General features: G+C 43.9%; 1 protein-coding gene across 1 annotated transcript; it reads right to left on the minus strand.

The window, feature by feature from the left end:
- Window positions 1–1,758: 1,758 nt before the first annotated feature.
- LOC128832197 (fatty acid-binding protein 5-like) lies at window positions 1,759–9,634 on the minus strand. The gene is made up of 4 exons (XM_054019328.1): window positions 9,298–9,634; window positions 4,148–4,320; window positions 2,682–2,783; window positions 1,759–2,004 (listed from the first exon to the last, which is right to left on the minus strand). Exons 1-4 carry the CDS (start codon window positions 9,371–9,373, stop codon window positions 1,954–1,956), a joined length of 402 nt encoding a protein of 133 aa, XP_053875303.1. The 5' UTR covers window positions 9,374–9,634; the 3' UTR covers window positions 1,759–1,953.
- Window positions 9,635–15,023: the final 5,389 nt, after the last annotated feature.

The raw sequence follows: 15,023 nt of genomic DNA on the forward strand, positions 1-15,023 counted from the left end.
CAGAGTCCAGCTGTGGGCCCCCCCAGCCCAGACATTCACACCCCCTACCCTCCTAGAGCCCAGGGATAGCTCAGTGGTTTGAGCATTGGCCTGCTAAACCCAGGGGTGTAAATTCAGTCCTTGAGGGGGCCATTTAGGGGTCTGGGGATTGGTCCTGCTTTGAACAAGGGATTGGACTAGATGACCTCCTAAGCTCCCTTCCAACCTGGACATTCTTTGATCTTGCCCAGGATTGATGTCAGACAAAAGAGCTTAAGGTCATCCTCTTTAGCCTTTACCCTTTTTACATATTGGCACAACATTACCTTTCTGTTTAATAACCTAGTTATTGTAGAAATGTGGCAGAGGCAAAATCTGCATGTTAGTTATAAAAACATCTTTCCAGTATTAGAATATGTCAAATACAGGCCTGTGCACAACTGGTATTTAAAAATGTTATACTATTGGCCCAAAATCTTAGACAGGCAAATGCAGAGGAGATGAAATTCACTTCCCCCACATTGAGGAGTTGTATTTGGCCTATATGTGGGTGGAGTGCAGGGAGATGAAATTCACTTCATAAATCCAGGGTCATAGCTTCTACATGTGGCACCAATGCTACTGAATAAACTTGAAAGTAATAATACCGGTCTGTAGTCCTGGCACACCAGATGGAATACATCATACAGAAATCTCCTCTTCACCGGTTAGGGAAGCTTAAAAAAAATAAAATTGAGGAAAAATACAAAAAAGGACCAAAATGATACAAGGATGGGCCAGTTCAAGAAAACACATCAAGAAATATGAAACATATGAAGAAAGCATCTAGAAAATAATCTTGAGAGAACTACAATCCATCTATAAATACCTGATGATAATGTAAATAAAGGGGATTATTCACAAACTCATAAGAAGTTAACTTTAGGCCATTTCTTCTTATCTTTTATGAAAGGAAAAAATTAGGTTCCATATTAGGTAGCATTAACACATAGAACAATTGGTTAGTACACCAGATAGCACTTGCAGTGGTTAGCTAAGGCATCAGTGTAGTGATTAGTTCTGCAACATGTAAGCAGAGAGATTACATGACGCTGTAGATTCTTCTGAACCTACTATTTAGAATCCTGTTAAAAATTTTACCAGCCAGTTTTAGCTTTCAGAAAAAAGTTAGTCTAGTCTGATAGCACTAAACAATCTACAGTTTGTAGAACAACAATTTCACAGGATCTGTTTTGACCACTTCCCAATTATAAAAAATAATAACCAAGACATTAATATTTGTGATAATTTATTATTGCGCTTGTAAGCACAAACTGCATTACCAAATGTTTTGAGCAAGTAAAATTGAGGCTTTTAACTTTTTAGCGGACTATTTGGGCTAGGGGGGTGTTGATTCTCACCAGAAAGCAACCAACTAAAAGTGTGCTCAGCTGTTTAAACACAATGGATGAAGTTTTCCTCTCAGTTTGTACCAGTTCAATTCTACTACTTTTGCAACAGGCACTATCTTAAAGCGGTTAGAAAGATTCTGCACCATAACAATGATTGTTCCACTTGATACAATTTTACTACCTTTATCATCAATGAAATATGAATATCTGAACCAAAATGCAGTTTGCGGTTAACTATACCTTAACTCTTCCAGTGAGATGATATCCCCATCATTTGTGATTTAATACTGATTTTAGGCTCCCCTGCATAACTAATGAGCTTTTATAAATCTTCACTTGAAAAAGAAAATCTTTAAAATTCCACTATATTGACAACAGCTCCACTTCATATATCTGAAAATTTTATTTAACAGCCACAACCGTTCAGAATAGTTACATCATCGCTTTGAAATATGATTGCACACAGCTGTGCAGTCCATTGAAATACTACAAAACAGGGAAAAGGAAAAACCTGGAGAGTAGAGGAGCTTTGTTCGCTAAACTGAGCTCGTTTGTAGCAAACTCCAGTATGGAGACAATGTCCTCATGCTTTCTGGTAGACTCTCTTACACTTGCAACCATTCATGTCACATTCCTGGAAAAAAAAAATTAATTCAGTAGTGTATAGGCCAGTGGTTCTCAACCAGGGGTCCAAAGCCCTCTGTGAGGCCACAAGCAGGGGGGAGGGATAGCTCAGTGGTTTGAGCATTGGCCTGCTAAACCCAGGGTTGTGAGTTCAATCCTTGCGAGGACCACCTAAGAAACTGGGGCAGGCAAAATCAGAACTTGGTCCTGCTAGTGAAGTCAGGCAGCTGGACTCAATGACCTTTCAGGGTCCCTTCCAGCTCTATGAGATAGGTATATCTCCATATATTATTTTTCAGGAGGTCCACCAAAATAAACCAGAGAGCAGGACCAGCAGACTCACTGGGGCCCAGGGCAGAAAGCTGAAGCCAAAGCCCGAGCAATTTAGCTTCACAGGGTTCCCTGTGGCGTAAGGCCCTGGGGTATTGTTCTGCTTGCTACCCCCTAATGCCTTTTAATCTACTGAAAAACAGTTGTGGCACAGGTGGGCCATGGAATTTTTATAGTAGATTGGGGGGGCCTCAGAAAGAAAAAGGTTGAGAACCCCTGATATAGGCTAAATTACTGCAGAATACAGGGATGCAGATGGCAGTTTATAATAGATTTTGAGTCTCTTTTAAAGTTAGATTCCTGCTATTGTCTACAGTCTTGCAGTAGTCAATGATCAGAAAGTAGGAATGCACTCACCACCACCAGTTTCCCATCCTCTATCTTCCGTGTTATTGTGGAGTCCTTGCCATCCCACTGCTGGAGCTGAGTCAATGTGTTACCATCTAAGGTGACAAGAGTCTGCAAAGAAAAGCAGGACTTAAATATTTTACTCGGTCTCTTTGAGTGGAGGTGATACACTCCCACACTATACTCTAAGGCCCTACTGAAGTCAATGGGAGTTTTGCCATTGACTTCAGTAGGGCCAGGATTTCACTCTACATTTCTCATGACTCCTTTTCTTCTTCCATTACTTTGCTACTTGTTTAATCACTGCTTTAGCACATTTATACATGAAACATGACTTTGACAGCATGCACAATTTAAGTGAACAAGACCTGCTTAGTGTGCTAAGTTCATCTCCTCATACATGTGCTTTGGCTTTTTGTATCATCTACATCTGAATCTTGCACTTGGCAGATGTGTTGCCAGTGCACAGGTGAGGAGTGGGAGGGTCTTGGCAATTGGCCTGAGAGAATCCTATGGAGAGTGAATAATCTTTCTTCACCCTCCGCCACCTCCTCCCAGGGATCAGTGGCGGATTAATAATTTTGCCACCCCTAGGCCGGGAAATAATTGCTGCCCTGGCCCCGCCCCAACTCCGCCCTTTTCTGCCCCCATTCCAACCCCCTCCCCAACTCCGCTCCTTCCCTTCCCCTATTGGATCCCTTCCCCAAATCCCCGCCTCTTCCCCCAGCGCGCGGCATTCCCCCTCCTCCCCCCTCGCAAAACAGCTGTTTCGCGGCGCAAGCGCTGGGAGGGGAGAGAAACAGGACACGGCAGGGCGCTTGCAGAGGAGGCGGAGGTGAGCTGGAGCAGGGGGGCGGGGCGCGGAGGGGAGCTTCTGCCCCTATAAATTTGTCGGCCTAGGCAAGAATACGGCGCTGCCAGGGATAGTCCCTTTAATCAGTCAAGTTGGAAGCTACTTGAACTCTTGAAAAGACGAGGAATATGGAGTCTGAATTACATTTAATTTACTCCCTATATAGGTTATTCCACTTGTTACGCAAGTGTGTGAGATTGTGTCATCAGATTAGTTGTAGGACCATATCCTGCTCCTGTTAAAAATCAAAAGGCTTTTTTGACATTAACTTCAATGAAACTGAAATTTGGCCTTTGGTATTTTTAACATGGGTCTGGAGGGCTGCCAGTTTTATCACCCCAAGGTGCGTCATGGGGCCATACAAACTGAAAATGATTAACCAAACACACCAGACTTTATCTGGTTTCAGTATTTTACCATTTGTAGACTGGTTAGTCCATAAAAACTGATGGATTTCAATGGGGCTTGTGATGACAGGGGTACCCCACCCACCACCAGAGCAGGGTACTTACTCAACATGAGGGAGTGGGGGAGACTGGGTCCCTAAATAGCCTTTATATCTGTAAGCCAGCCACTCCAGTGGACTGGGTGTATTCAGTGAAAAAAAACCTCTTGTACTAACCTGAACTTTCCTGCCATCTAATGTATTTTCCTCACATTTCTCACCCAGCTTGAAGCTGAGCTGTGAAGATTTAAAGGTGCTTTCTGTTTTTATGGTGATTGTATCTCCATCCTTGCTGATGTAAACATCTGGTTTGGCCATGCTCCCCATTTTCCTCAGGGCCACACCCACACCTGCAGAGCAAAAGCAACAGCATATCAGAGGAGACAGTTAAACACTAAGCCCACATAGAGAGAGGATCCCTTTTAATTATACAGGGGGAGGGAGGAGAAATTCATTTTGCAGACTCATTCATCCTGAATGCTCCTGAGATCTAAATCAAATCTATTTCTCCCCCTATAGGACCTGCAGGTCACCTGAAAAGCAGTATCTCCGTTCACACAAACTGACGTGTAAGGTGGAAAAGGGGAAATAAGAGCTATAAAGTAGTGTTACAAGAAGATTGTGTCCAAGTTTAAGCGAACTGTGTTTTAAAAGTTCTCCAATTGACTTTTCAAACTGTAAAATGAATCCACTTTTATATTTATATACAATTTATTAAATGTATATTCATTATATAGATGTATTTCTTCTAACTTACTTAATGAACACCCAGCTGTCACTCTAGACGTGTGTAAAATGTCAAAAGTATAAAAAAAAAAAAAAAAAGTAGAAGACTCCCCTCTGCAGAAAAAAGCTTAAGGGAAAAATTGGAGCTTTGGAGCATGACTTGAATTCAACAAAGTAGGACTTTAGCACACTACTAAAGGAAGCACTTGAGGTCCCTTCATCAAAAAGCACCTTGCCTCCAGCCCCCTCTTGATTAATCCAGTGACTCATTAGCTTGAGTGCTTCACCCAACTCAACAGGTTTCAGGCTTTGGGGTTACTCAGGACTTTCACAATGCAGGGCTTTATACAGCAGCTATTAATCAGCCATTTAAATTGCATCCAACAATAAACTGGAAGCCAATGAAGAGCTCCAGGGTGACATTCTTTCTGCAAGAAGTATCATTAAGTAAGTCAGAAGCTGCATTCTGTAGTAGCTGTAGTTTGAATAATCTTAAAGTGCCCTCACATACAGCACAGTGCAGCATTCCAAAATGAAGCTGATAAGGGCATACATTACTGTGGTGAGATCTGCATCCAAAACAGAAGGGCCTGGATCCACAAAGGCATTACAATGCTCAGTATTGCAACAACTAGAAAAAAAATCACAGGAACATGCTACAATCCACAAAGCCTGAGTTAGGCACTTAGGCTCCCAATACAATGCATGGGGAGAGACAGGTGCCTTCAAATACAATCCACAAAAGCCAGCATGCTAGGCAGGGAGCCACTTAAGCTAGCCATTGGGAGATGCTCAAGAGAGGGTTGTGTACTAAGCCCCTCCCCTCTCATCAAGATAGGTGCCTAAGTCCAGGCTGCAGGGAGGTGCCTATCTTTGCTTAGCAATAGTGATCCATGAACAGAAAGCCGATGCCTGGAGTCAGGTGGCTCCAGCACCTAAACTATTTCTTGCAGGAATGAGTTAGGTGCCTGCCTTGCTGTGCACAAAAGAGCTGGAGGAAGAGAAGCCCACTTAATAGCTTTAGCTCAGTAGTTAGAGTACTTGCCTGGGAAGTGGGATATACAGGTTAAATTCTGCACTCTGCCAGAAGGGCAGGGAGAAGAAAGGATTTGAATAGGGGCTGCCCACTCTCCTGTTGAAGCTGTTCCACTGTGGCTAAATAATGAAAGAGTGATTGGAGCAAGGGAACTGTCCAGGGGAATCCCACATGGGTACTCTAACCACTGTACTACAGAATCATTCTGTCTCTGGCCCAATGACTATATAAGTATTTATACTCAGTGAAACTGTTATTTGGGGGGGGGGGCAGGGGAGGAAGCAGCACAGAGAGAGAAAGAGACTCTGTAGCATAGGCGCCAACTTCTACTGGCGCCGGTGGGTGCTTGAACCCCCTTTGCCCCCGGCCCTGCCCTGACTCCATCCCTGCCCTGCTCCCTCCCGCCCCCATTCCAATCCCTTCCCCAAAGTCCCCACCCCAACTCCACCCCCTTCCTGCCCCATTCCAACTCCTTCCCCAAATCCCAACCCCAGCCCCGCCTCCTCTACTGAGCATACCACATTCCCACTCCTCCCCCTGGAGCCTGCTACAACTGTTTGACGGCGGCAAGCACTTGGAGGTAGGTGGAGGAGCGGGGATGCGGCATGCTCAGGGGAGGAGGCGGAGGAGGAGATGAGGTGGGGCGGGGTGGGGAGCTTGACTAATTTTTCCCTGTGGGTGCTCTAGCCCCGGAGCACCCACGGAGTCGGCACCTATGCTCTGTAGTCCAGAAAAACTAGTAGTCCAAAACAAGTCCAGTGGTTAGGGCCCCCAATCAGGAAGGCAGAAAAGCCAAGCAATCTTGAGACCCAATCATGACACAGGTGGAAGTGGAAGTATCATTGAAGAACCAACTCTTTGTAATGTTTAAGATTGTAGGTGGGGTCTGAAAATGTGAATCTGTGGCTTGTGGACAGACATGCTCTGAAGGTAATATTTAGAACTGATCATCTGGACAGGAACCGTAGAAGGAGCTCTTTGTTAAGTGCTAACAATTCCTTGTAGACTATATTTAGAGCCATTCACTCTTTCAAAACTATACTCCTAGCAAAATCTGCATTTAATCTTGCAAACTATTTAGATTTAAAATCTAAAATGATGTGGAGCCTAAATATGCCCTACACTATCCTAAATATTCTTTTAAAAAGTGTTGATAAACACATTAAGGGTGGTGATAAAAAATAAGTCAGAATTCAGGCTGATACCTCTTTTCACACTTGTTTTCTGGGGGTGGATGGGGAGAGGAGACAGATGGACACGAGCTAAGGACCTAGTGTGTTCACTTTAACTTTTTAATTTCTCAAGTGTGTGGTTGACTTGTACCTCAAACTAAGAATTTATTATATTTTGTACTTCACATAGACTGTCTTTGCAAGGTCTGAATTTTAAGATCTGGATTTAGATTTTTTTTTAAAAACAAACATTGCCTGTGCTCACTCTTGTTTAATGTTATAAGCTGCATAGCAGGAAGTTGTATTGCTTTGCTATGAATGTTTACAATATCATAAGTTGCACTTTCTTGTTATGAGGCAATTTATTAACAATTAAACAGTTTATCATTTTTTAAAAAGTTCTTTGTGAGTTCTTTAAGACTTAGGGTAGGATTTTCAAAAGTGCCTAAGGGAGTTTTTTGAAAAATTGACCTTAAATTTTAATTTTGCGGTCTCTGGCTTGCAGTACAGTCTTCTGTCAGTACGGCAAGTGGCTTGGCAAGAAGCAATCACACCACATTGTGCTGCAGTAAGGCCATTAAACTGTTGTAGCCAAATGTACATTTCCACCCCCCCCCCAGGCTATCTGCATACCCAGTCCCCCTGCTCCAATGATTCTTTCCATTGTTTATCCACCGGGGAACAGCTTCAGTGGGGGCGCCCCACATCAGAATATCCCATAGCTCATCTTGAAAACATGACCCTAAAAGATTCAAAACCCATAAGGGAAATTAAAAGGACTCCAACAGTTTTTTAATCCAATCTCAGAATTGGGAGGAGGGGGCTCCCTTGTGATTTTTGAACAGTTGAGATTGGCAATTCAGGAAGAAAATACTTGGGATAGAAAGTGAACTGATGGTGCTACCACTGAAACTGTTAAGGAATACAGATACATTTTACATCTAGCAATAGAAAGAGTCTTTTCAATGATATTTTGTATCCCAGTAGCAGCTGCATTGATATGACCCCTTATGATAATATACTATCAGACAAATTCATGTGAGAGTATTACAGCACAAATTTAATAGAAAATAGGAAGAGGCTGATAATTGTGTGTTCTAGTTGGGGATTTCCCACTCCATTCTCTTCTCATGCTATCATTTACCCACCTGTTCTTAACACTAAAGACTGTCATTTAACTGAAAGCATGTGTGCACATACACAAGTTTCCAATCTGTTATTGAAATGTTAATATAAGGAACTGTGATTCTAGTCAGTTTCAGTCCAGTGTGCTCTGATTTTGCAGATTTAATGCACAACACAAAAACTCATCTCAAACCAGATAATATGCAAGCTACTTTGTTTATAACAATAAGAAATTCAAGGTGTATATACCACTGAGTCCCAATCTGCTCTCACTTCCACTGATAAAAATCTGGAGGAATTTCAGTTATTTCAGTGGAACTGAGAGCAAATTATGGCCCAGGGGTTCAGACATTCAGCAAACCAAGAGGTTACAAATGCCTCACAGCAGATGCATTATTTAGGCAATGAACGCACAGATGTATTGGCGCTACCCATCTCAGGTGCAGTATAATAAAGACTAACATGCACACGTTCATTTTCTCCATATTGGATAGATTTTGTTTTCTGTTCTTCTCCCCTTTCCCTAACCCCAGAGCAGGACCAAAACCATTCCAAGAGGTCCCCTCTCTATGAGAGTGTGCTCTGCCCAGCATCAGCTTAGCCAGCAGGGGAGAGAGACTCTTGCTATTCAAACCATTGCTGCAGGTCACACGGTTGCTTTTATGTTGACGCCCTGGGAATGGTCTCCTTTCACTTTAGTTAGCAATCTATTCCCAGGCGGCTCCTAGCATCGGGCACCAAGACGCCCCCGCAGACCTTGGACAGAGCAGCTGAAGAAACCAGGCACAAAGCTTTGGATCCCAGATGAACTAACATAGTGGAGCTAAGTCCGGTGGGCCAAGGAAGGGGCACCTTAAATCTTAGGTCCTTGCCCTTTCCACCCACCCATCCACCCACCCACCCCCATCCATCCATGCATCCAGGACTATACAGACAATACAAATAAATTACACACACGTATACGAGAGAGAGAGGGTTTTTCTTCCAGCGGGCAGCCAGCAACAATGGGATTTAGGGAGATAGTCACAGAAATCAGAGTCCACCAAACCTCATTTCTTCCCCCAAACCTAACAGCCAGGGAGATCCTGAATGAAAAGTCCTCGCTGCCCAGAGTGCGGGGGACATTCCTTTATTTTCTATCCAGGAGCAGAAGTACAGAGCCCCAGCACCCAGCCAGCCACCCCTACCTTCCCCTCCCTCAAACCCACAGACGGTGAGCGATGATTTTTATCCCACACGGTCTCTCTGCCCCGCCAAGGCTTCCTTACCTAATTCCTTCATGTACTCCTCAAAGCCTTCGCTGGAGATGAGGCTCCACTTGCCTACAAAATCGTCTATGCTCATCGTGCCGGCTCGCTAGGAGGTGTCCCGCAGGAGGTGGAGGCTGGAGGACGATGTAGGAGGCAGACAGGGGCCAGAGGCGTCTTTATCCAGATGCCCCTGAACATGTGCTGCGGGAGAGAACCAATGGGGACCGACAACGTCAGGGGTTCCTACTCCCGGCCCTCGCCCCCTTCGCTCATCAGCCCCCGGGAGGACAGAGCGGGGTGAGGTTCACACCGCCACTCCCGCCAGGAGAGTGCCTGCCCGGGGGCGCCAGGCGAGGTGTCGCCCCGTCAGCGCCTGCAAGCAGAGACTTGCTGCTGCTGCTGTGTGCAGCGTCGGCATAGCGCGGGGAGACGAGGTTGCATTTCTGCCGCCTTGCCAAAGGCAAGTGCTCTGGTTACTGGAGCCCGAAGGAAAAGTGCACGTGCTCCGCGTTTTCCAGCGCAGCTCCCCACTCCCAGAACATCTGCAGCCCTAACAGCGTCACACCGGGGAAAGGGTAACGCTACAGCCGTCTGGAATGGATCCTGCCAATTTGTGTTACCAAGCCCCAAAGTGTCCCACGATCACTATAGTGAACAAGTGCAGCACACACACGCGTCCAGACCCTGGTGCCTACTGCAGCACCGGTGCAGCAAAAACCCTGATCCAGCCCCTGTATCCTGCTGGAACCAGCCAAATCTTGGCTGTAAGACTCTAAATTGTAGTGACTAACTAAACAAGTCTAGCTGCTCTTACTGCACCTGGACCATCGTGCATTCTGGCAAATGAATGCCACAAAAACGCAGACTCTAGCGCATGGATCCTACTAGAGCCACTCAATTTTGAACATAAGGACATAAGAACGGCCATACTGGGTCAGATCAAAGGTCCATCAAGCCCAGTATCCTGTCTTCTGACAGTGGCCAATGGCAGGCGCCCCAAAGAGAATGAACAGACAGGTTATCATCAAGTGATCCATGCCGTCACCCAATCCCAGCTTCTGGCAAACAGAGGCAAGGGACACCATTCCTGCCCATCCTGGCTAATAGCCATTGATGGACCTATCTTCCATGTATCTATCTAGCTCCCTTTTGAGCCCTGTTATAGTATTGGCCTTCACAACACCCTGTGGCGAAGAGTTCCAGAGGTTAACAGTGCGTTGCATGAAAAAATACTTTCTTGTGTTTGTTTTAAACCTGCTACCTATTAATTTTGGCTCTCACATTCCAATGCCTGAAAAAAGAACAAATGTAGCTGCTCTTACTGCATCAGAAAATCCAGCACAAACTGATGCAAAACCTGGATTTTGCACCTGGATCCATGGAGCTTTGCAATTTCTGGTTCCAACCACCAAACTGTATGATTTCTTATTAATCATGTTTTTTATTGTAGTGCCTGAAGATCAGCCAAGAATGGGTTGTGTGAGGCACTGTACAGATACAGAATAGTAGACAGTCCCTGCCCTAAAGAGCTTACAATCTACATCTAAATAGAAAACAAGGATAGCCATTCCCACTACACTGGAAAAATTGAACCCCGCATGCATCCCAGCCTAATAACACTGGAAAAATGCATTTCTGATACCTGGACCTTGCCAATGTTTAATGGCAATGCTCCCAAATTCTACTAAATAGACAAAACATAGCAGCTATTAGCTGCTGCAAAGTGGCACAGAAGCACCACAAAAACATGTATCTGGCATCTCGACCCTGCTGAATCAAGCTAGTTTTTTGTTCCCAAAATTCTACCAGCTAAGTAGAGGAGTGCAACTGTTCCAGTTCCACTAAAAACTACAGATCCCAATGCATCCCTACTCAAAGGCACCCCAAAGATACATATGCAAGTTCTGGAGTGGCTGGATCCTACCACTTTTTTGGCCCCAAGCTATCAAAACAGACAACACATGGTGTCACTCCTACTTGACCAGAAAAATCCCTGCTCCAGCAAACCTCAAGATGCACCAGGGTCTGGGGTGTTTGGGTGCAGTAGAAGCAGCTACGCTTGTTTTCTATTAATGCCATGGAATTTAAAGTTGAGAATCAAAAATTGAATGAACACAGCAAGATCCCTTTGCTAGTTCTAGGTTTTTGCACCAAGATACGTCAGGGTTCTGAATTGTTCTGGTGCAGTTGGAGCAACTGGTCTTGTTCTCTCTTTAGGCATTAGATTTTGCAGCAAAGCTAATCCTTGAAGCTAGCTGGAAAATTTTGAAATTCCAAATTATTTATTGAAAAAAGAGACATATTTTTCACCAAAAAATCATCCCATTTTTTGACCAGCTTTCGCAATCAACCAGGTTTTTTTAAAAAAGATTCTGTACAAATCCAGTTGTTCAATCCCATAAACCAAACAAGCAGTGCAATATTCCCTTCCTGGTGGCACTGGATTGTCAATTACTGCTCTATATTTCCTTAATCTTCAGTAACCCTATTTTTTAAAATATGTGAATAATGTCTACTCATAAAAAAGCAAGTCACATTGTTTTCTTGTCATTAAATAGCTAACTTTAGACATAAACGCTTCAGCTTCCTTCCTCTTTGATCTTTCTTGCTTGCACAAGTGGGTCTGAGTGGGTTTTAAATTAGCCTATTTGCCATCTATTTCATGTCATGGCAGCTACTGTGCTGCCGGTCTAGTAGTCTTGATTTCAAAAAGGATAAATTAAAAACCATCTGATTACAGATCAAACAGAACATCTGTTAGTCACAATCTTTAATATATTGGGAAGCATTGAGTCTTCTGTCTTGTGACTGAGCACAAGTCTGCAGCATACGCCTCCCTAGAAGCAGAAATCCTGCCTTTACCATTGCAAAATATTAATTTCTGATCCAGGACTTCTGAAGTCCTGTCTGCAGAGGGTTTACGTGCACATAGACTTCTGGTTCACCCTCTTGGCAATACAACAGGGGAATGGAAAACACTCTATTTCCATCTAGTGGTGAGACAATATTCCTTTAACTGAAATCTAGGTATCCAGCTAGAGATCTAGTTACCCATGTATCTACAGTGATGACAACTCTTGTGATTTTAGCATAAGTCTTATGATACTTGGTGTTTTTCTTACAGTGCCATCTCCAGGAGTCATGGGAATATGGGAGAATCTTAGCTTTCATTTTAAAAAAGTGTCTAGCCCCACTAGTTTGCAAAGAAAGCTTGAAAATCTAACCCAACTGTACTCTAAGGCACTACGGGTAAATACAAATTGTCCCCATTTTTAAAATAAATCAAATGCATTTTAAGATAATCCTGTGATTTTTTTAGGGGAAATGCAGTCTAATGATTTTTAAATGCTTGGGATTGGCAATGTTGAGTTGTATCTATATCTCCAGTAGTCAGACTTAAAAAAAACTTCCCTGACATGGGAAATACTGCTGGAACTGGTGATATCTCACACAAGAGAAGAAACTTAGTAAGTGTGACCAATGTAGACGTATCTTTGTGCACACACGTACATTGCGCTACAACATATTATTTATGTTTGATTACTGTAGTAAGATGAGGACCGGAGACATAAACCCTTGGTATCAGAGGCCCGGTATGAGGCCTGAGGCTTGAACTGAAGTAATGGTCAAGACGTTGCTAACATAAAGCAAAGTTAGGCTGTGAGCCAGAGGCAGGCCCTGCTCACTGAAGCTGGCAAGAGGAAGGCTGCTAAAAGCACGTATACACATGTAAGCACTAATAAGATGAACATATGCCAGGACAGCACCAGAACAGCCTGGTACAAACACATCCCACATAGATAACAAGGAACAGGCAGACCTAACCTAAATACAGTATAAAAGGACAGTATGATGGATAGACAATATGAAAGGACAATACAGTGGATAGACAGTATGATGAATAGACTTGTTTGTTCGAACCAACCTGTACCAGGAGAAAGACAATACCCTAATGCATAGAGGGGCTGTACCTCAGTGCGTTCAATGATGCGTAACCTGTTTGTACCTGTGTATAAGAATGCATCCCTGAGTGAACGTCTTTGTCTGGCCTAGGGGGCAGTGGCAAATCCCGCCCCCGACTGAGCCGGTCCATTGTCAGGGAGCACATATGTACTAGCAGAACTGTAGACATCTGATCCGGGGAGCTAGAGACTGTGTTTCGTTTGACAATAAACCTGGCCAGGTGCCTTTGTACCTTATTAGAGTCTGTGGTCATTGGGCGGTACGCTCGAAATCTGCTGTGCCAGCGATCTGTGCAGAGCTGGGACAGCACACAGCGGGAACACACGCACACAGCCAACTGTTATCATCATTGAACAGAGCAGAGCACCACACCGGTAGCATCTGACGACAATTACTTTACATAGTGTTGATATTGGCCAAACATATCAAATGTGGGTGAATGAATTTAGGCACCTACATCCATATTTAGGCACCAAAATAAAAGTGGCTGCATTTTCAGAAATGCAGAGCTCTCATTGGCTCCCACTCAAATTTCTCTTCAGATTTCTCTCTAGAAATCCCTATTCAAGTCTGAGTTCAGGTTGGCATCAAGTTCGGACTACCTTAGAAAGAGCCCCTTTCTACTGGCCAGCTTCCTCTCCACTCCAGCCACATCCAAAGGGAAGGAAAAGCTGTACATTTACATTGGAGCATAATGAGGCCAATCCATGTGCCAAGTATTACAGTTCCTATCTGGATAGGATGAGCACTTGGAGAGTGTGACGGACCTGAAATTCTGGATGTGTCACTAGTCCATCATTATTGTCCAAGAGGAATAGAATAGAATCAAATTCAGTGCAAAGAAAATACATAACCAAAGTTAGAGACACCATTTTGACAGCTTGGGTACAGCCACAGAGGGATAGTACAGAAGCATGTTGACCCCAAATAGGCAGATCCTGCTTGAGTTGTGTAAGGGTGGGGAGTAATTTTGTTGTTTATCACTGACTGCAAGGGCAGAAGGGGGGGAAAGGATGCAAAGAGCCCTTCCCGCTACACCACACACCTGTGTATGATGCAGACAGATCATGGCCTTTGACTGCAATGAGAGCTGGGAATTGGGGCCAGCTAGCATTACAGGCAGATGAGGTTTGTTCTAATGTGACCATAGTCTCACCTCCTGCATTCCAGCCAAGGGAGGAATTAATGTCTTTCAAAATTACAATAGATGCTGCTTGGGCAGGGCACCTTCTCGCCATCCACACATATTGCTGGCTTGTGCGAGGCATAATTCTGTCTCAGACGTTGCCTCATTAAAATGCCCATCTACTTAATCTGGGAGGAACCCATATAAAATTGCAATCTGATAGTGTTATGTGTGGGCTGTATTGGGTAAGAGAGAAGAACTTCCTTTCCCCTAATTAATTATATGTCTAGAGAAATGGCGAAACTCTCTGTACACCAGACTCCTTGTAGGTGTGAGGTGGGTCAGCACCTACTGGAGCCTTGCAAAATTGTCCAAAAATATTAACAGCACAAACAAAATCTACTCACCTGCCCTTTAGCAGTGAAAAAGCTAATAGCATTCTACTAGGTCAGGGGTAGGCAACCTATAGCGTGCGTGCCAAAGGCAGCACGCGAGCTGATTTTCAGTGGCACTCACGCTGCCCGGGTCCTGGCCACCGGTCGGGAGGCTCTGCATTTTAATTTAATTTTAAATTAAGTTTCTTAAACATTTTAAAAACCTTATTTACTTTACATACAACAATAGTTTAGTTATATATTATAGACTTATAAAAAGA

This window comes from Malaclemys terrapin, chromosome 2 (genome assembly GCF_027887155.1).
Source record: "Malaclemys terrapin pileata isolate rMalTer1 chromosome 2, rMalTer1.hap1, whole genome shotgun sequence".
Classification (NCBI taxonomy): Eukaryota; Metazoa; Chordata; order Testudines; family Emydidae; genus Malaclemys; species Malaclemys terrapin.

Excerpts from the sequence above, each read along its gene's own strand:
- LOC128832197 (XM_054019328.1), bottom strand. The coding sequence starts at position 9,373 with ATGAGCATAGACGATTTTGTAGGCAAGTGGAGCCTCATCTCCAGCGAA. Across the intron at positions 4,321-9,297 it reads GGAGTACATGAAGGAATTAG|GTGTGGGTGTGGCCCTGAGG; the intron begins GTAAGGAAGCCT and ends TTTGCTCTGCAG. Across the intron at positions 2,005-2,681 it reads AGGATGGGAAACTGGTGGTG|GAATGTGACATGAATGGTTG; the intron begins GTGAGTGCATTC and ends TTTTTTTTCCAG.